The 22,072-nt window shown below is 48.3% G+C and overlaps 1 protein-coding gene across 1 annotated transcript in view; it reads right to left on the reverse strand.

Moving 5' to 3' along the window:
* Positions 1–2,701: 2,701 nt before the first annotated feature.
* Positions 2,702–22,072, reverse strand: part of LOC8027320 — a 599,914-nt gene continuing 580,543 nt past the window's right edge. Inside the window, exons 2-3 of the mRNA XM_040211912.3 lie at positions 13,028–13,175; positions 2,702–5,526 (exon numbers count right to left, since the gene is read on the reverse strand). Of these exons, the coding sequence (XP_040067846.1) occupies positions 5,289–5,526; positions 13,028–13,175 (386 nt within the window). The 3' untranslated portion in view covers positions 2,702–5,288. The remainder of the gene's footprint in view (positions 5,527–13,027; positions 13,176–22,072) is intronic.

The raw sequence follows: 22,072 nt of genomic DNA on the forward strand, positions 1-22,072 counted from the left end.
CCCTTCCGATGGAAAGAAATGCGACTTTCGGGGATTAGGTTCCAGCTCCGATGAATACAACGGCTGCTTTCAGCGGCTCGGTTCTCCCTCCGATGAATCCAAAGGTCGCATTTCTTAAAAAGTGGGATCGGAGACAAGTTGGCATCACTCTGTAGCAAATATCTATCCATTGAAGAGGAACAAGGAGCGTTTCCAGTGAACATTTCTTTTGACTGCGGAGGGATTTGAAACCGGCGCGTCACGCTTGGGGGAGGAGCTTCTCCTACCTTCTTGATTTATAACCAACCATACCCTTCTTGAAGCCTGCAGATGGGGATGTCCGTCCTTGCCCGTTCCCAGCCTTAAAGACCACCGAGCCAGCCGCTCAGCCAGCCTTCCCTAATACCTGTCCACGGCCGCTTCTTCGTGCTCGGACCAACAAGCCGGACAAGGTCCACGGCCGCTCCTTCATACTCGGACCAAGAAGCCGAACAAGCTACCGCTGACACTCTCTCCTCCCTGTCTACGTGTGTGGTTGGGGGCTGGGTTTGTTCGTGGGAGGGAAGCGCCTACGGAGCCGACTCGAGAAGGTTCGTGCCTATAAAAGAAGCAAACTTCTGCGAGAGGGGATCTTCCTGCTTGGGTTTAGTACCTGTACAAATGTAAATTAAACTTCTATCGAAAACCCACCCTGCTTGCGAGACCCTTCTTCCCGATGTTCTGGTCGGCGCGTGGCTCCGGCGTAGCCCGACAACAAGGACGACCCTGGGTTCGCTACACTTTCTAGTGCTCCCCTTGAGGAGCTATGCACATCGTAAGACGATGGTGTCATTGCCCGATACGTTGTCGGTGTTCGCTTTCCAAAATACCTCGAAGTACTTACATTGTCGCGTTGCGCTGGATGTCAGAAATGTCAGCAAATCTTCTTCCTTTCAAGGCAATGTTAATTTTGCTGAAGAACGTTATGATCGCGAATGTAATCAGAGAGCTCGGAGCGGTGAGGTCGTGAAGTCAACGATAGGTCGCAGCAAAGGGACGTTAGGTTTGTGGGTCTTGGGTAGTCCGTGGAAGCTTGGCGCAGAGCCACTCCTGCAGATGATATGCAATTAAAGGTCTTTCAACTCTTGGTATTGGTTGAAAATGTCAGACAACATCTTGTTCATGTTCCGTTGAACTTGGGATGCTGGATCTTTCTTGAGCTTTTCAAAGGCCGGACTGTCAAGAAGATCCCGTGCCTTCTGTTCGTACCCCTCCCGGTCCTTGACGATGGTCGATTTTCCTTTATCTGCCGGCGGTAGCACAATCTCTGTATCCTCGCGGAGCTTCCGAAGCGCACCAGTTTCATCGCGAGATAGATTGTGGAGTTGCCTCGGCGGAGGTTTTGAAATGATGCCTGTCGCTTTAAGTCGTAGACCATTCCGGACGCTAAGCTCTAGGCGCGCAATACCGTCCTCCACCTCGGCAACCATTTTTGGCAGAGGGGGCCGGGTCATAATCACGTTGAAGAGGTGGCCTTTTCCCAAGACTTTAATCTTGGAGGAGCAGTCTTGAAGACAGGTTCGTGACAAAACTGGCAGTGTCAGTGCCTTCCCTTTCTGGGTCTTTTGTTTCATAGCTTAGAAAGCTTCTCTTCTTGAGATGCCTGTCGTTTTCCTCTAGTACCCGAGGCGATGCTGGAAGCGAACGACTGCAACGACGGGAGCACACCGGGGATGCGATGTTCAAGCTGCCGACGCGTGAAGTACCAGGTCTAGTTCTTTCCTCCTTAGGATGGAGTGGCACTCGTGAATCCTGGCGCTTACCAACCGGTGCTCCGCCTGTGCCAAGATCTTGCTTCCTTCCTGGGTGTCGGTGATCGTGCCGGTGTCGGGTCGGTGATCCACAAACGATGACGTCATGGTTCATAATCATGGTTTTGGTCATCGTTGGGGGCGTGGCCTTCCTCGCTTTTCGCTTCACCTCTGGTGTCGTCATGCCGCCTCCAGACGCTTGCAACCTTCATGCTATGAATCGATTCATCGAGTTGCGGACAACACGCGACTGAGAGGTGATTCGCATCAGATCCGTACTGTCACTTATAAAACAGTAATATAGCCATCGTATGGGTAGAAACAGAGCAAAAGTGTATCATGACGCCAGGGGGGTACACACAGAAAGACGAACCCTATGCTGGATTCACGGCGAGTACGTCGGCGAGATTTCTGACCGCCGGCCGTGATTGGCCAGCACCGGGCTAGACCTTGGCGTTGGCAAATCGCGGCGATCAGAAATCTCGTGGAGTTTCTCGCCACGAGATTTCAGCTCAGATCCCCGCGGTGGTGTGCGTCTATCTGTGCGACTCTTCCGCTTTGCCCTGGACCTTTCGCGCTGTTACTTCCTCTAACGAAAGACCAAAGTTGAACAAGTAAAAAAAAAAAACGTTCAGCCTTTCCCCTCTGGTGAAGAAGGAAGACCAGCGAAACTGTACTATGGTGGGAATGAAGAAATGGCCGGCCCCAAGTCGGAAAGCCGGAGCGGAAAGGCTGGAGAGGTTGCCGCCATCTATGAGCGACGGTGGAAACCAGACAACCGGCATGCCGGTTGTTTGGTTGCCGTCGTCGATCATAGATGCCGGTAGCTGTCCGGAGGGTTGAGTCGACACTTATTTGCTGACGGACACGATGCTGGGGAAAGTAGCCATTAACAGCTCCACTGTAAAAAGAAAAAACAGTCGCGGACAGCGTTCAAAAAAGACAACTCATCGGCAGGTTTAATGTTTGCAACAATCGCAGTACCCAGAGAAAAAAAAGAAGAAACATGTGAAAGAGGTATCGATCTCAGGAAACAAAAAAAGTAACACAAAACTCACAAGAAGACAATCAGCTGTGAAATCTCTCAAGCCGTAAATCATTCTGATCACGTGGGCCCAAGTCGGAAGGCAATGCATCGCCCTTTCTTCTCTAAATAATACGAAAAGAGCATAAAAACATAAGTATATAGTATAGATAAGTAACGTCGGGGTGAGCGCAAGAGACTGTGAGCAAACTACAGGCAACAGTAACATCTCCCTAGAGCCACTTCCTGATCGGGCGAATCATCGTAACACACGCTCCGACACAACACCCGCAAAATATTTGTTTCTTAATTTCATTTCGAAGCAACACGATTTCCCCACGAAGAGAGGTGGTACACGTAGACAAGTTATAACTCTTGAAACTCTCTCGATCGAAATCTTTGGTGTATTCAGTGAATAAGCACTCTCTTCCTAAAAGGTACGACGATTGAGGACTTTGCGAGAAAAAAAGAAGAGGCCATAAAAAACACGACCTGCTTTTTTTTTTAAGTGAGGCTTTTTCAAATAAAAATAAACACGACATTACAAAATCAACAAGTACTTCCTTCTTTACATTCACACTCATTCGGAGAAAACACCTCCGCTGCATTGTTATACTCGGATGGAACCAACCCAGTTGGTTTGTTGTATCCACTCCCCACCCCCGCACTGCAACAAGGTGGTCAGAATCAAAGCGCTCACGCTTCGGAAGAGGAGAGAATGCAAAGAGGCCTCCCCACTTACTGGCGTATTTTTATCTAGTGACACCGGTTCACCAGATGGCGCCAGGTTTCCCGCTCAACACTGCACGCGTGCTCCATCCATCTTGCGTTTCATATACGTGAATGTAACACGTGATGGAAGGTTGTAGCTCATTATTCGGCAAGACAATATTGCATTACTCGATACGGAAGACGTACGGAGCATGAACCACACAGAACGCGAGGCAACGCCACGTATGGAGCGCCACTCTGCGAGCCGCTGCGAAACTATTCCCGAATACACACACTTATAGTCACTGACGGAATGAGAAGGGCAGGGCGTGTCTTTCGACCGCCCAGCCTCTGGCACGCGCTTCCTGCCTTCCGCTGTGCTTTGTCTACGCACTCCAAGTGCCCGAGACGCCGAAGCACTGTCGAAGGTAGAAAGCTGCCGCTGGAGCCGGGGCAACTGACGTCCGTCCCTGCCGTTCTGACCTTTTCAGTGATTATAGTTGTACTACTTGTTTCTCCTCGCTTCTCCCTCTCCCTCTGCGCCGAAATAAACAATCCAATAACTAATCTTCACAGCAACATCTTTTTTTTTTTTTTACTTTGCCAAGTTGAAGGTTTGTGCGAACTAGATTTGGGGGAGAGGGGGGAAGACTTGAACGAAGGTAAGTTTTAAATGGAGCCCGCCAGTATGCATACACTCCCTCGCGCTGCCACCTAACCGCCCTCTTAAATGTTTCTCTTATTAAGTATACTTTTTCTTGTAGTTCACTCGTACAATAACACAATATGTAACTCTTGACTGTGAGGAGTTCACGAGTCTGATCCTGCCAAAAATAAAAACACAAGTGTTTGGAGAACAAACAAACGATAACGAAAGGCTTGCCTTGCCAGGCAACGAAGCAAATGACGAATATTGAGCATTTTAGTTTGCTTACTAGAGGGCGGGGGACGATAGCCAGACCGTTTGATCTGCATGTAATGTAGATCATTCTTGAATGATATTTTTAACGTGACCGTTTGCACCCTTTCTGAAGAGGACAATTGGCCCGAACTGATCTTCAAGTGTGACACAGCGGTGAGTGCACAATAACAAAACTGATCCATACAAAACACACTGTAAATGAACAACGTTATTCCAGTTAACGCTCTGGGATCTCTTTGCGTCGTTTCAGCGAGCGTCACCAGAGCGTCAGAACAACAGGCGCATTCTTCGAGGAGCGCCCAAGCTTAACATTCACGTCACAGCTAGAAGATGATCCTAAATTATTTAGACTGAGAATTAGGACCTACAGAGTTCTACAAAATCAAAAATAAAAGAAGAAAAAAGAATCCAAACTTCAGCGCCAATAGGTCCAACTGATCAGTCCTCAGCGCGAGATTGTGCTTCGATCGTCACCATCAACGTGTTCGACTCCCAGATCGGAGCTACATCAAAGAGGCGTTGACGTCACTTAACCATCCAACAAGCACCCTCGTCTGGACGAATCCACGCTGGAGACCCCATGACGTCATCAGAGCCATGCGGAAAAAGTACTTGACGTCATCAAACCGTTCCGCTGAAGTACATGACGACATCAGACTGCGCGGAAGGAGTCCACGCGCCCGCACGCACCACCACAGCAAGAAGAATCACCCGCCATATTGCTTGCCGCAACATCCGACTCCGAAAAAGTACTTGAGCACAGGGCGACACACCCGGCCGCTTGCGAGACACGTCCGCAACCCCGTGATGAGACCGTCCGAAGCCACGACCCGTCACGTGGGTGAGGTTACCGGGTGTCCCGCTATAAGGCGCGCATGTTGTTGAAGAGTGTCAACGCCAGGAGCGGCAGCAGGGCTAGGGCAGACGACGACGGCGCCGCGGCGGAGTTGCAGTTGTAGTACTTGCACTTGGTCTTGTATACGTTGCCCAGAAGGTTCCGGGCCACGTTGATCAGAGACGACACGAGCACGCTCACTTCCTCCTTGCAGCCCGAGTTGAAGGCGGCCGCCTGGAAGCACCGCTCCAGACGGTCCACGGAGCTGAAACAGAACGACCATAATCACTCCAGGTCCACAGGGAGGAGTAAGTGCTCCGCTGCGCAGAACAACGTCCATAGTAACGCCAGGTTTACGTACTTAAGCCGTACTCCCACTGCCCAGTGTTGTACATGTAACTCAAGAACAGTAATCAATTACTACTACAATAACTAGTGGTTAAAACGTATTCAATTAGATTACTGATTTATGTTAGACGAAAATGAATGGACCATTAAAGGAAAAAGTAAAAGTCTCGTTTCCCGACTACTTCACTTTTTCAAACACAAAGATCTTCCACTGGTATGAAAAACGGGCCTTTCGTACTGTCCAGTATTAGATTAGAATCACCAAATTGTCAGCTACGTCTCTGCCCGACCCACTAATTTCGTTAGACCCTCCTCCTGTCGGAGGCATACGGTTCGATGATTCCTTGAAACGAGAACTTGCAGAAACAGACAGCGCCATTAAAAAGGGTGGGCAAGATTAGTAACGGTCGCAAAATAATTTTAGTACTTCGAAAAGGTAATTAACTTACTTTCCCGATTGCCACGTAATTAAACTAATCGAATAATCACAAGATTCATCTAAAAACTAACAGATTACAAGTGATTGATTACCTGTAGAAGCGCGCAAGACTGCAACTCCTATATCATGCGAAGGACACGGTGTCCACTGCAGACATGATCGCAGAATTTCCTGCGGGCATGTCCGCAAGCATCGTCGAAGCATGCTTGCTTCGAAGGTGCTTCGAACACAAGCTTTATGTTACTAAGGGATCGTCGTAAAAGTTTCCCCCGACATTTTCTGCAGACAGTTTTAGAGCGCAGCTCTTAGGCGCCCGTTTCCGGCTTGAGCGGCGTCGGCGGCGCCGTCGGCGTAACCGCGCGGTGCATTATGGGCAAAGTCCCATAATGCACCGCGCGAGCCCCCCCCCTCGGGGTCACGTGACCACGGGGGGGGGGGGGCGGCACGTGACCCCCGATGACGTTATCGTCCTTGATGACGTCACCGGCATCCGCATCGTCATCATCACTGATCACGTCATCAGTGACATCTCTGATGACGTCACCGGCATCCGCATTGTCATCGTCCTCATCACTGATAATGTCATCAGTGACGTCACTGATGACGTCACCAGCATCCACATCGTCATCGTCATAATCACTGGTGACGTCATCAGTGACGTCACTGACGACGTCAACGACATCCGCATCGTCATCATCACTGATGACGTCACCAGTGACGTCACTGATGACGAAAACGACATCCGCATCGTCATCATCACTGATGACGTCATCAGTGACGTCACTGATAACGTCACCGGCATCCGCATGGTCATTATCACTGATGACGTCATCAGTGACGTCACTGATCACGTCGCCGAATCCGCATCGTCATCGTCACTGATGAAGTCCTCAGTGGCGTCACTAATGACGTCATAGGTATCCGCATCGTCATCGTGACTGATGACGTCATCAGTGACGTCACTGATGACCGCATCGGCATTGTCATCGTCACGTGACCCCCAGGTCACGTGACGCCCCAAAGGTCACGTGACCTCCCCCCCCCGGTCAGTTGACGCCCCCCGTACCCTTCCCTCCTCCTCCTCAAGAGCTGCGCTCTAATTTGGCGTTACAGGGAGTTGTAAACGGCCTTCACTTTTTTTCTTCTATTATGCATTAAAAGTATGACCGCTTTCAAAACGATTTGATGATCTTATAAACGATCGCTTCTCATAAATTGTGCGCACATTTGAGTTGACAAATACTGCAAAACCTTAACTCTAGCTACAGATGTAGTTCGAGGACTACCTGATAGATGGAGCAAGCGTGCCATGGTGTGTTCGCTGGTCGTAAGCGATTGTGAGGCAGCTCATTGATGCGCGACGGGCTGGGTCGCAAAAAGGCGTGTGTGCAAAGCAGGTTTAGAGCAGAAGTCACCCTGCTCATACACCCCACCAAAGACCTTCGCTGCACATCACGGATTTTCGAAGCTTCCTTAAACGCGCGTACTTCGATCATGCCTATAGGGAGTATTCACTGGCGGCCATAGCTGTGTGCGCGAATGCTGAACGCGTGCTGACGGCCAGCTTCCACAGTTCTTTTGCAACGTGTATTCCGCACCATCAAGAGTGCCGGTCTTAGCAGCCTATTGATGTGAGCTCGTTCTGAGCATGCGCTCTCTAAAAGCGCCCACAAATATGGCGTCCAGTGAATACTCCCTATATACAGTTTTCGCCCGAACAATGTTACGAGGAAGAAAGCTGCCTCAGCCAATGCCTGTAGACTCCCTTTCGTACGATGCGCTCGCGGTGTGACCGTGGCTTTAGGGTTCCTTGTTGTCGGGGTTTGCTTATAGGGCCCTGTCACACTGAGGCAATAGTTGGACAACTCTATTGCCGCATTCACACTAGCGTTCCGATCGCAACCGCGAAGCGGATCCTCTCGTTTTCACCATCAAATGTGCGTGAAACTGCACTAAACCTTTAAGCAACCGCGTCGCAACCGCTTCGCGAATGCGGTTCAACCGCCAGTGTGAATGAGGCACATCCGGCAACACAAGGAAGTCGTGTCCTGTCACATAGCGGCCACGGCAACAGTAGGCCAACATGTTGCTGCCGCCCGGTTACCGTGATGTATGATTTGTTGTCCGACAACCCCGTCACACCGCTCTAACGGCGGGGACAACACAGGGAACACTCCGCTATTTTTATAGTTTACCTTCGTTCGTGTGCGGTGCGGCACGGCGCGGCTGGAAATGTGACTCTACAAAGTGTTAGTGCGTTCGAAGGGCCGGAAATTGCCACGGGACGATATCAACCAGTGACTGTGATCAGAAAACCGTTCTTCATTCGATGACAAAGCAGAGAGCCCTAACCGAGGAAAGTGAGATCGCTGATATATGTTTGGGATTTACGCCACCGTATGAAGTGTTTCTATCCGGTTCTTTCTTTTATGCAATTCCTATTTTTACTGTAAAATTGAGTTCTCCGGAGCGTCTTTTGTAGCGTGGTGTCGAGCTCAACTGACAGTTCTTAAAAACTGCTACCCCGACACGTTCGGCCTTAGGAATAACAATCGGCGTAATAGATATTTTTCAAAGCTGTTTAAACGTCCTGGGCATTTTCTTTTTAAACCAATCAGGTGTCTGCTGGCGGTTGTAGCCAAGTTCCAAGTATCAATAATCATGATCAGAGTGGTCGTTTTAATACTTCGACTTTTTTAATCTTTGCCTCTCCCGGATTATTATTATTATACTTCATCCGCGTGTGAGTACACATGCCAGTTTATTTCACTAGCAATAATGTGAGCTGGTCTCTCGTGAGTTCTAGTTTCAACACCAGTCTGAACGTTCACGACCCGTAGCTGTGACCATTTCGACAATCGCTTTCTGTAAATAGGCAGTAAAAGCATTCATATACTTATTTTAGCTGCGCGCAGCCTTAATTATTGTTAAATAACGTTTTCCAAGCCTTTATTTGAGTAAGACGTTATTGAGAAGGAACTAGCTCTGACATCGAAGCTATCTGTGTTGTCGTGTAGCCGGCCCGAAATTCGCCCAGCTAACGATTAGGGCAACAAACGTTGTCCAACACAAGTTGCGGCTGTTTTTGTTGCCGAAAGATGTCATGCCGAGGCAACATTTCCGCTGTCGTCCATGTTGCGCCGTTGTTGCATCGATGTGACAGGTTTGTTGGACTTGCCCATCTGTTGGACAAGTTTCCCGACTGTTGGACAGCGTGTTGTGTTGCTGTCGTGTTGCCTCAGAGTGACAGGGCCTTTACTGTCCCATATTCTGTTTTTCGGTGCTATTTTTAGTGACCAAGAAAAATCGGCGTTTGGTTCATGTTGAACAACCATAAAGCTCCCCAACTTACGGCGAACATGCACGTGATCTAAAGACTGGGAGCACGTTCGAGTACCGACAAGAAAACGGAACAACGAGCCGACAGCAGTCGTCTGTTCGATGCGCCCGCGCACACGTTAGCCGTTCACCCTAAGATATTTCTTAGCCTAACTGTTTTTTTTTTGTTTTTTTTTCGAGAGGAAGGGAGCTATTTCTTTTTTCTTTCTTTAAATTCACAAGGTACAGTCGCTGTCAAGCTTAAATGGGACGCTCGAGCGAGCGTTCTTTTCATTTTTTTTCTTTTGTTTCGTGGGGCGTTAGCGCGGCGACATCCAATGGTATCAATTGGTCACGTGACGGCGAGCCCATTTCGGAGGGAAAGGGAGAGGGAAAGGGGGGGGGGGGGGGGGTCGCACGGTAGACTCTGAGCTCGGTCGGGTATCACATCAGGGCCCGTTTGCTCGAACCACTAACCGCGGCTAAAGTTAGCCGCAGTACCTAGGAGAGGGATTTTGAGATCACGTGACTGGCCCGGTGGGGATGCGGGGAAACATGGCGGTGCCCCAGTGAGTGAGCACCGCTCGCTTTGGAACTAATATGTCGTTGTAATTGCAATATCGGGCGCGTTAGTCAGCAACGAATGGTGCAGGAGGCTTTCGCTTTGCCTTACCTCACTTAAACCGCCAAGCATGGGCAATGACATCGCCGCATTTTTTAGATAGTGTTTCGATTCTGGGCGCTCCTAAGCCTAAATGAACGCGATAATTGTCGGCATAGCAACGTCTTTGGAAAGGGGATTGTTGATAGCACACAAAAGCAGACGGCGTCCCAACAGACCTATTTTCTAAATTATCCAAGCACCGAGGTGCATGCTACGACTGTAGTGGCACGCGTTGCGCGTGCTGGCGTCTGCAGTAGTAACCGTTCTAAAGAAAAAAGTATAAAACAAATTTTTCCTTGCACGCGCGTTCGTTAAAGCCTTATGATTTTTTGCTTCAAATTTTTTATAAGTGGAAGGCCAGTGCGCGTGAACCGTAGAATTACACTTCCAGCGTTCTCCTCACGATGCTTGGATAATTTAGAAAAAAAGTCTGTCGGGACGCTGTCTGCTTTTGTGTGCTATCAACAATCCGCTTTCCAAAGACGTTGCCATGCCGACAATTATCGCGTTCATTTAGGCTTAGTAATGCCCAGAATCGAAACACTATCTAAAAAATGCGGCGATGTCATTGCCCATGCTTTGCGGTTTAAGTGAGGTAAGGCAAAGCGAAAGCCTCCTGCATTATTCGTTGCTGACTAACGCGCCCGATATTGCAGCTACAACGGCATATTAGTTCCAAAGCGACCGGCGCTCACTCACTGGGGCACCGCCATGTTTCCCCGCATCCCTACCGAGCCAGTCACGTGGTCTCAAAATCCCTCTCCTAGGTACTGCGGCTAACTTTAGCCGCGGTTAGCGCTTCGAGGAAACGGGCCCAGATAACGCTAAACAAGCTGTGTCAAGAATACGGAATAATCAGGGCAATTTTTATTTTATCTTAATGATTTTTTTTACCGGGAAATGAGCTGTGTAATGCAAGGTGCAGAATATAAATACAACACAAAAATAAAAGGAAAACAAGCGGTGCGTGTCATTTTTTTCAAGCATTTTATTTAAGAACCTACCGCGCTCCCCCCGCACTCTAAAATGGCCCGCCGCCACCTGACCTATATGGGGTATTCACTGGGCGCCATATTTGTGGGTACTGTTTAAAGCGCATGCTCAGAACGAGCTCACATCAATAGGCTGCTGAGACCGACATTCTTGATGGTGCGGAGTGTACGTCACAAGAGAACTCGAAGCTCGCCATCAGCACGCGCTCAGCATTCGCGCACACAGCTATGGCCGCTAGTGAATACTTCCTATAGACGCTTTACACACGCGCCAAATTGCAGCCGCCATAGCCGACCTTCTCTTGTCTTACCGAGATGCCGAGCAACTGAAACGGTAGTTGACGATTCTCTACAAAGGACGATTCTTTAGAAAAGGACACAGTTGAATCTAATATGACAATAACCTGGCCTGCTATGGTAATGATGAAGTGAAATAAACAAAATAAGAGCAAACAAAAACTGAAGGTCAGTTATGGCGTCGTCCATGCACAGCTGCTGCAAAGCGTCTATAGGCACCGCTGGCTGCCAACAGGCTAGCGCCCCGGGGAAAAACACGCGCGGTCGACCGATCCAGTTTAGTTTGACTGCGACTGTACAATCCACCTACCTAAACGTACAGGGTGTTCCCCAAACAATATACCGATTTTTGTTTTCATTTCAACAATTAAGTAGGCATCGCCGAACGCCGATTCTCAGTCCAGATGTAGCGAACCTGATGACAAAGTTTCAAAACTAACCGCTATCTCATTCAAAAGATATTAGCGATTTTGTAACATTTTCATTGGGAAAATGGCTGCCGACAGGGCTTTGAAATACATGCAGCTGATTGGCGCCAGTTATCGAAAACGGGCACCATTTTCCCATCGAAATTTTCAGAAACTCACTTATAGGTTTCGATTAAGAAAACGGATAGTTCTAGAGCTTCGGTCTCTGGTGCGGGTGTCGCGAACCTGCCCAGGTTCGAGTTCAACCAAATTCGACTTTTTTGCACTTTCAACGTGATAACTGACAAAGGTTCGACTCAAGTTCGACTTTTGTGCTCATGCACGAAAATCAGAAAATCAGTTGACTCTACCTGGCGGAGGAAAACCGCAATGTTTGCTGGGTGTATTGGCATGACTGGCTCACATTACTACCTAACGAAAACATTAAAAAAGCATATTTCCCCCTATATATGGTGTAAACATTGTAACCATTTTATAAAATATAAAATAAAGGACTTTCTAAATTCTTTGTTTCCCAGAATTCAAATTATTCGTGTAGAAGCCGGGCAACACCGTTCACATGTCGAACCACTTCGGCTTTAGTGAAAGTTCGAAGGTTCAGCGAACCAGTCGCACTTTGAGATTCGACGTCAAAATAGAGCTTCGACAAAAGTTCGCGAAACCCTTGCTCATGAGTGATTGCGTCCCGTTTAAGCCGGAGTTAGCCCCAGTGGACGTCTGGTGTCTCAGATGTAGATGACATATTTAGCCCGAACAGGACTGCTAGCCTAGTCTTACACTTGCACCACGCAGCAGTGAAACACGTTCGCACGCCGGTACAATACTCATCCAGATCGAAATGGGCAGGGGTGAGGATTGAACCCAGGATCCACAGCCAGAAGCCATCAGACCTCTGGCTGTTTCTCAAGATGAAGGAACACCCGAAGCGTAGAGTTGGCGTCCGCCGAAGAGGTCACGAATGCAGTGCGCCGTCGGTGTCCTCAACAGCCGCCCTCATTCGACGGCATGCGGAGACTAGAGCACACTGTTGGCGGAAGTGCATCGCCGCTGATGGGGACCATATCGAAAAGGGACGTTCTCCCGCGAACGGGGAGACTTCAAACTTTCATTTGAATGTAGCGTCTCTATATTGCACCACCGAATAAAGTAAACGCAAAGATTACTGAACACGTACATTCGGTGAAAGTTCGAGCTTTCTGTGTGCCTATTTCTCCGGTTCGTTTTGCAAAGCTAGGGTTCGTTTCACAACAGAGGCGATATCAGAGAGGGCGTCCTCTCACCAGCAGGCCTCCTTGAGGTCCTTGGGGTCCGAGGCGTTGAAGGTCTTGTCGGTCACGTGTTTCTTGAACACGTTGCTGCACAGCTGCGTCTCCCGGATGGCGGTCTCCACGAAGCACTTGTCCTCGGCAGCGCTCGCCAGGCGCCACACTGGAAGGCCAGAGAAGAAACAGACGAGGACCTGTTTACAACATCGGTACTGCAAGATACTGAATCCGCGGACAAACTGTAAAACATAAGATAGTTTCCAGGCGCCACCTGATGCGTGTTTCCTTTTTCTTGTTTTTTCTTGTTTTTTTTTTTTTTTTTGTATGACGGTTTTAAATTTTTGATTACACAAAGCTCATCTGCAGACGTGTTCGAAGCATGTATACGTTTGAAGAAAACATGCTACGAATATGTCGGAGGCGGGTACGCATATAATTCTGATATCATGTCTGCAGTGAAAACCGTGTCTTTTGAATGATATAGAAGCAGTTCGAATACGGCTTTACGGCTAAGACGCGAAAGACTTCCAATGGCATGTCTGGAGCAAAGCGTTTTTACCCATACTGGAAGTTCTTCCATTAAGGATGGAGAAGGCCACGTGAAAATATGCGCATCCCCGGTGCCAAATTCACGATGCTACACACAACACTCCAGTTACGCCGTCGAGGCTGCAGCCCACTTTCCACGGCGCCGCAGTTTCGCACTGCTGCGCGAGCACGTGGCTTCGTCTTGAGCCCGATTTGCGTGTACCTACGCAAGAAGCTTCGACGGCGCCGTGGAAAGCACGCTAGCTTCGACAAAGCAGCACACAACGGGAGAAGCCAAATATACGCCTCATTCCAATGTTGAGAAATACAGAACCCAGCACGCGCGTGTTCGTAAGTTTGGAAAGCAAACGAAACACGCACCAAACGCACGAACTCTGAAGATGGCACCTGCCTGAATTTCTCAAGTGGAAGGGTACATACGGAGAGAAACTCAAGGAGACGAGGGGACGAAAGCGTGCGGTCAAGTCAGAGCTCCTCCGATTGGAAGGGTTCGAACAACTCAACTCTTTGACGTCAAGCCACTGTGGTGGCGCTGCTGCTAGCACTGCGCATGCGCAGATGCTTTGCCTCGTACGGATCTGGCTTCTGCGAACGCTCAATGCCCAGACCAGGTGAGGGCAAAACACGGGCTTGTTTGTAAACTGTGCGTCGGTGTACACTATACTCCGTACCACGATGGGGCCGACGGCAGACGACGATTCGGCGCAGTCAATCAGGAAGCGGCAAAAGTGCATCGTCACGGCCCTCGTCGTCTTTGTGCGTTTGCTGTCACCGTGGCTGAAGCAATCAGGAACGCTGAATGGGACACTATCCGGCACTTTTATTCTGGTGCGTCATTGGCTTAGCAGCTGATAGCCGTTGACCAATCAGCAATATCCAGAATTTGAGAATGCGTGATTAGAATTGAATAAAAGTGTGAAAAGCGCGAACAAATGGGGACAATGAAGAAATACGGACGACGGGACAGGCGCTTGCCAGCACAGGTGACAGGAAGCTTCTGTACTGTCGTCCGTGTTTTTTCATTGTCCCCATGTGCTCGCGTTTTTTTTTTTTTTTTACATTTTATTCAGTAATAGACCAACTAGACCAAACCCAATTTTCAATGCATGCCTAGAAGTTGGGAAATTTGCCGTGTCAATGTGTGTTTAGCATAGCTCGTACACATTCGTCCTCTAGCATATATTCCACGCATTCTAAGGTGTAGTGACTATTTCTTAAAAAAAATTGGGTGCGAAATGACCCCGTGTCAGTTTTTAGATAACGAAAGATAACTTGCGTACAGTTCAAGCTTATATAACTGACGCACAAAAAGCGAGCGAGATTTCTTGCAATAAGCCGATGTGCGATTATTATAACGAAGAGACACGATGACTCGCATTGCATTATTTCTGGAACCCTAGTAGTTTTTCGAGGTTGATATTTGTTGTCGTTTTCCAAACCAATAAGCAGTAATGCAAATAAAAGTGAACGAGGGCATAGTATAATTGGCTTTTAAGCCACGTAGGTAATTAAAATCCAATCTGTGTTCCGCGCGAGGGTCTAGGCGACGCCGAAAATTGAGCACTACGGCCACGCTATCCCTGTTTCGTGCTCACATTAGAAAAAAAGGACGTTTTGCGCATCACTGCTGCGCTGCGTGAAGTAGAGTTCTTGCAAGATTTGATTGTCGAAGAAATAAACGAAGCGTTCGGTGTTCCAAACGCATACGTCTCGATAAAGTAATCTACAGCAATTCTTAAATGCCGCTACGTTTATCTTAATTCAACGCACGAAAGGGGAAATTACTAACGTTCCGCGAGAAGCCTGACTTTTTTTTTTTTTTTTTTCTTACTACGGTCCTCGAGTGAACGAAAGAAGCGAACTAAGGGCTCATTCACACTGGAAGCGGATCCGCGTTCGCAAAGCGGTTGCGAACGCGGTTGTATAAGGATTCAGTACAATTGCACGCGCACACGATGACATCAAATGCGCGTGCAATTGCACTGGATCTTTATACAACCGCTTTCGCAACCGCTTCGCGAACGCGGATCCGCTTCCAGTGTGAATGAGCGGTTAGTAAGTAAAAGAGAGAATCTAAACGCGAGCGTAGATGGAGAAAAAGACTACGTTCTTAAAGGGGCACTGAACCACTTTCTGCGATAGTCTAGTTAAGGTAATCACTCAATCTATGGGCTCGAAGCAGGAAAAAAAAAAAAAGATTACATTTATGCGTGGTCGATTTTTCTATTAAATCGGGATCAAAGAAAAAATTACCTCGTAATTATCGTACACACAAGGTCTCCACAAGAACCTTTAAACAACCTATACTTAAGCATGAACCCCCGATCATCTTGTAGGTGTCACCATTTTGTTACCAGAGCAGGTGCAATTGGAAATAGTACACATTCGAAAATACCCAGGGCCAACTCTCTGGGACACTCCGTGGAATAAGAAGTTTTCGAGGAAATAACAAAACTTATAAATGATCTTTCTATGATACTCAGGAAAATAATACCTGGAAAAGATTGCAATATTTTGAGAACAAAAAGCAGAAAGTGATCATTTTTTCAATTTGACCTGTATGATTCAATGTAAATAAACAGTAAAGCCGGGGAATAAAAACTATACGCGTCCAAAAGTGTAATTACTGTTTATTGATATTGTATGACTGCCATCTAATATATTGTCGCGGAACATTGCGATGTTTTTTCCTGTTCAGTTGTTAGATATCCGCAAGGCGTAGATGTCCAAGAAAGAATGAAGCTATCGTTTTTCTCTGTCCCGAAGTGTCAAAACTTTTCTGAAGGAAGGAAAAGCGTTTCTTGAAATTTCCCGTCAAGCTACAGGCAACAGTGATTCTGAGCAGCAAGAAGGCTGCAGTGTCGTTGCTCCCAAGCGCGAACTCATGAGTGGTTCTAGTCTCAGCCATTTGGACGATCTCTTGGCAGCTGTCGCGTGCCACGACGCCAAGGGCCACCGGCCTCGGGTCTCGGTCCTCAAGACGACATCCTACTACGCCACAAGTCACGCCGACATAACGCGTGGCTCTACGGATGAGCCTTTGCAAACAAACCAAAACAAAACAAAAAAGAAACTCCAAGCCAGTGCCAGAAACGATGCTCCTTTTTCAGAAGACGACACGACGACACATGCCCGCCGTACTATATGCGCGTCTCTAGCGCTTCACGGCGGCGCTTGAACGCCAGCGGCACGGGACCCCAGGGTGACGCCGACCCTCACGACAGCTGCGAGTTTATTCTGAAGGCCCCGACCCTGAGAAAGAGGGGGAAAGGACTGCGGCCCGGGATCTCGACTCGACCGCGTCTCGGAAATGGGATGGCGCGACGCGGAGCTTGGGCACCGAAATAACGCTTCCTCAAACAGCGTGCCTCGGTGAGACGGCGGTCGTCGCCACTCAGTCTTTCTAACGACGCTGGATTCACGTTCTCGTGTACAGTTTTTGCGTTCTCTAGCGATTGCTAAGCGCTCTTTGCCGAGTTCCTGAGTGTCTATCTATTCCAGTCAATAGTGTTTTTTTTTTCAATCTTTTTTTTTCTTTCCTGGACAAAAATAATATGTATCTTAATCCTATACGAATAAAGTTCATAAAAACAAGCTGTGTTACATTGCTCCAGAAGCGCTGCGTGTTCTTACTCCCGTAAATTATTCCTGCGATATATATTTCTTTGAAAGTTGAAAACAACTTTAATGCATTTTAGATAACGAGTAACATAGCAAAAACGTAATTAGGATAGTTTATCAGATATCCCAAATCAGGCGTATTTTCCAGATACCCAAAAGACTACTAAAGGTATTGAAATAGAGTATATTTAATAGAGTATTCGAGATATGCTGGTTTCGATATACGTTACATACCTTAGACTAGAAGTTGAATGGAATTGACAAAATTCCTCATATATAGCGTCCAACAATGCCGCCAGACTCTGACAGACTAAACACATGCTGTGCGAAGATCTAATGTGCAACTGACTTTTGAGACTCCAGGACCCGCGAAAATAATTTGGTTGTTCGAGACTGCAGTGTCTTTAAGATTCGTGGCCAGCGTCGCCTTCATTTTTCTCAAGCCGACACATGTAGTACAGTTGCGCATTTACAAGTGTACATGCAGACTCATTCAATTGCTCTGGTGCAGCCAACTGTTCACCTTAAGGATGAGCCTGGCCTTTGTTCCTGTTATTGAGGCTGCTTTGGCTTCTCCACTACCAGATGCTTGGAATCATTCTTTGTGTTTCGACATCCCCTATATGTTGGTCAACGACCAAAATATTATACTGTTCACAGAACACCCAAATGGTTCTGATCCTTTGCGTAACGTTTGGTGACAGTTCAGAGATTCCGCGACAGAATGTACACGCTTTGCAGAAAGTTCCCTTTTACAGTTTAAATGTTTATGACCGGTGTGACATCGCTTTGAACTTCCAGTAACACACCCAAGTTTGTCGTAACACGGTAATATCTACAGATCCTCTCGACCTTCGCGAAAATCGGCTTTTGCGCGCTGCCATTTTCGTCCGCTGCAGCTGGCTGTGGACCGCCTTCTGAGCATGCGCTGTTCATCTGCTGTGCCATATATTGAACGCTGCGCATGCGTCCACAACTATGTGACTCACCATTATTCGCCCGGGTGACAAACGCTGGAAAGCTCTACGCTCGGCGTCAACTATTTCGTGCTACATCGCCAAGGCCAGCGTAACACCCACAGCACTGCAGCTTTCCACTGCTGTAAAAGTGCTTGGCTTTATCTTGCGTCTCATTCGCATGCACTCGAGCACCTATACTTCGCTTCACCCTAAAGTCCAAACGCAGCCGACGCTACCAGCTACACACGCGGAGAGACTGAGATACACACACGGCGACAAAACAAACGCACAAACAGGAAAAGGGTAACTGAAAACAACACCTCAAAACAAACAAAAGAAGGCGGCGACGAGGACGGAACAGCGATAGACCCAAATGAGGCTGCCATTTTTAGCTGCCGTCTTCCAGGAACGCCGCTGTCTCGCACAGAGCAGCAAGCCCTTGGCTCAGCAGATGATGATCGCTGGCCCCGAATGCCGCGAGAAATGTATATGGGCCGTCGACTCGCGGTCGCAACTCCTCCCCGAGGACTCGTGGGGGTGTCGTTCTAGGAACCGCCGCCATATAATCTTCTATACCGAGCCGACCGGGAAAGGAGAGACGTCCGTTTACCGTCAGGGAAAAAGTATGAACGTGCGTCAGAGAAAAGCGACGGCGCCTTGCCGCCACGACGCCCGTCGTCTGTTATTCCGACACGCGGAACATACACGCTGAAGACATCGGCGTCGAAGGATACACGCCTCGTTAAGTTTATCCTCCGCGCACTTAAATGGCACAGTATATGTCAGGGTCGTGTTCGCTCGGAGCGGCGAACTTCTTTAGAGCAGGCTTCCTCACCCTAGTCGCCTCAGCCTTCGCCGGCAAGAAAACGTAAGAAAACACTTTAGAGGTCGCCAGCTGCCAAGTTGATTTCGCCATTCGGTCCAGCTGCGTCGTGGCGTCTTGTCCAAGCCACGTTTCCGTGTCGCGCCTCAGCACGCCTTTCGCTCCAGCTGCATCGCCACGAATGTTTCAGTGACGTCACCAATGAAGGTATAGGGTGTCAGAAATAACCAGGCTTGATCTAAAATGGGCCGTAAATATCTGCACCTGCACGTACCAATCTAAACTTTTCGTCAAAGGTGAATTTTCCAGGTCGGTTTTATCTTGTAAAATTACAAAGCCGTACGTCTAACTGAATGTCCGAAAAAATACTGTAACATTTTCATCTTTCGGAAGCTCGAAAGCAGCCACGTGTGACGAGCTAGACGACCAACTAGAGCACGACGGATAGTCGTGCTTTAGCTTGTTTGTGAGCTCCTTGCAATGTGCTCAACGAAATTGTGCCGAATGATTCCCTGTAACGTTTCGACTGGTATTACCGACCTGCAAGCTATACGTCATCACACAAACGCTTGTGGGATTCGGTATAATATAGGCAAGCATGCTGATACCACTGGCGCGTTTGTACTGGAGACATGCAAGACCGCGGAAGTTGTTTTCTGGCAAAAATATTAGCAGATTCCGCTACTTTATTTTGCATACATGGGTTGCACTGACGTCATATCACATACTTTGACCACCATGTAAGAGGAGGAGAGGGAAGCTGCTTTTGTAAGATTTTTGAGTGACAAATTAATCTTCTATCATCTTCTTGGAGGAAAATAGCGACGTGTGTGCGAATCCGGGAGGCACAAAACGGGGTCCTAATAACAGGGAAGCTCCTTCTTGCCCTCTTCTCTGGTGGCCATCAGAGCGCTCTTTGAATGACGTCAAGTGATATCCATGTAAACATAGAGAGGACAGAGCGGCTGGTTCTATTAGGTGCTCAAGGAAATGACTGCTGTTGTGTCAAGAGTTACTATAGGCGGTTTTATAGTAGGGAGCACCTATAGCTGTCGGGCCCCCAACCGGCTTGAGACAACACCACCTAGATGGAAAGCCGGAGCGCTTCCCTCTCTCCCTTCAAGGAGCGTCGGCGTGAGTAGGCTGAACTGGTAGTGCGCTTCTCCGCAAGGCTCCCCTTGACAGTTGGCTTATTTGCAATGCACGTTCTCTTTTACTTTTCCTTTCCCTCTACGCTTGACGCCCCGTCAAGCGTAGAGGAAAAGGGAAAACAAAACGCCACGGCGTCGCGTTTTATTTATTTATTTTTTTTTTTCCCAACGGTCGTTTGTCGCGTTCCTTTCTTCGACGGCTTTTTTTACTTACTCCTGCGGGTTGGGTCACGTGACAATAAGGCTGGAGGAATCAACTAGAACAACTCTGGAAGCGAGTAGGTTTTTGGACGCCGAGGGTCAGAGGTTCAACTCTCGAGTGAGATCGAGCACATCTTGGAATGTGCTCTCGCGGCCTCGTGTGTGGACGTGAAAGCTGCCTTTCGGTTGTCGGTGCCTGGTCGGTGCTGTCATTCGGTACAGATGTTGTTTATCCGCGCTTTGACGGAAAACTGAATGTGAAAGTGTCCATATTTGAGTTTCTGCAAGGATGACTACGAAAGCGTGGACTATACAGCGAATCGATGGGAAGATCTCGCTCCTTGACGGCATGGCAGGGTGAGAACTTTTAATTTTTATCATCGTGGTTTCGTTTTTTTGTTTTTACTTTTCGCTGAATGCATTCTTGGGAGTGATTTGGTTGTGGCCTGGAAGCAACATATTCAAATGCTGGCGCTACTTGCAGGTGCAGAATTAAATAAAAATGACTTGATTTATGAGTTCAGGTTGGAATGTTTTCGCAAGCTACGCAAGTGATAGGTTATCGCGGTTGCAACCAGCACATCAATTAAAAAACGACAACAACAACAGAAGTACATTGTGTCGTTTCTGCGTATCCTCATCGGAGCGCAGAAATGATCCGCTACAGCTAACTAGTAAGACCTATATTTCAGCGGGTCTCTGAGCTGTAGTTTGGAGTGCACGCAAGCCGGAATATGGTTCATTGATCAATTCACTTATCCATACACCAGAGCCATATACTAACAATTTAGCTGGAGCCGCTTCAGGCTCCCCAAAGAATCCCACCACACACCAGGAAGCTATATTAATTATTATTATTTTCTCTACCTGGTTCTATGTGCTCGTGCAATAAGCATTGTTATTATTATTATTACTATTATAGCGCATTCGGCCCATCAAATTCAAGAATAATTTTGATGTTTGTGATCCAAAATACCAGATCGAAACACTGCCAGTGTTTTCTGTCAAATACGGAACCACTTCAGCTTAAAGAAGAGCATTCTTTCTTCTTGTTTTTTTCTTTTTATAACCATTTTTGATTACATTACCTTTTTTTTAGATTAATATAATTTTCTGCTTTTTCGTTCTATTTCCTGCAGAAGCGGTCACACATCCCGGATACTGCTTTGACGAACTCTGGCTACTGTACGGCCTCCATGGGACAAGCTGAAAACTGACACCTTAGAAGAGTACTTCGGAGCATACCTCGGCAAACCTCACTCATGAGGGCCCTCACTCACCCTCACTCACCCTCATCCTCACAGGTGAGGTGAGGGTGAGTGAGTTTCTGAACCAGGAAAATTCATGAGTGTGAGGGTGAGTGAGGGCCGTGAGGGCTGTGAGGGCGGTGAGGGCCGTGAGGGCTGTGAGGGCGGTGAGGGCGGTGAGGGCCGTGAGGGCCGTGAGGGCCGTGAGGGCGGTGAGGGTCGTGAGGGCCGTGAGGGCGGTGAGGGCCATGAGGGCGGTGAGGGGTATGAGGGCCATGAGTGCGTGAGGGGCGTGAGGGCGGTGAGTGGCGTGAGGGCCATGAGCGCGTGAGTGGTGTGAGGGTGGTGAGTGCGTGAGGGGTGTGAGGGCCATGAGTGCGTGAGAGCAGTGAGTGGCATGAGAGGCGTGAGGGCCGTGAGGGCCGTGAGGGCGGTGAGTGCATGAGGTGGTGTGGGGGCCATGAGTGCGTGAGGGCGGTGAGTGCGTGAGGCCCCCTTCAGATCGAGTA

This window comes from Ixodes scapularis, unplaced genomic scaffold, assembly GCF_016920785.2.
Source record: "Ixodes scapularis isolate PalLabHiFi unplaced genomic scaffold, ASM1692078v2 PGA_scaffold11__112_contigs__length_91849675, whole genome shotgun sequence".
Taxonomy (NCBI): Eukaryota; Metazoa; Arthropoda; class Arachnida; order Ixodida; family Ixodidae; genus Ixodes; species Ixodes scapularis.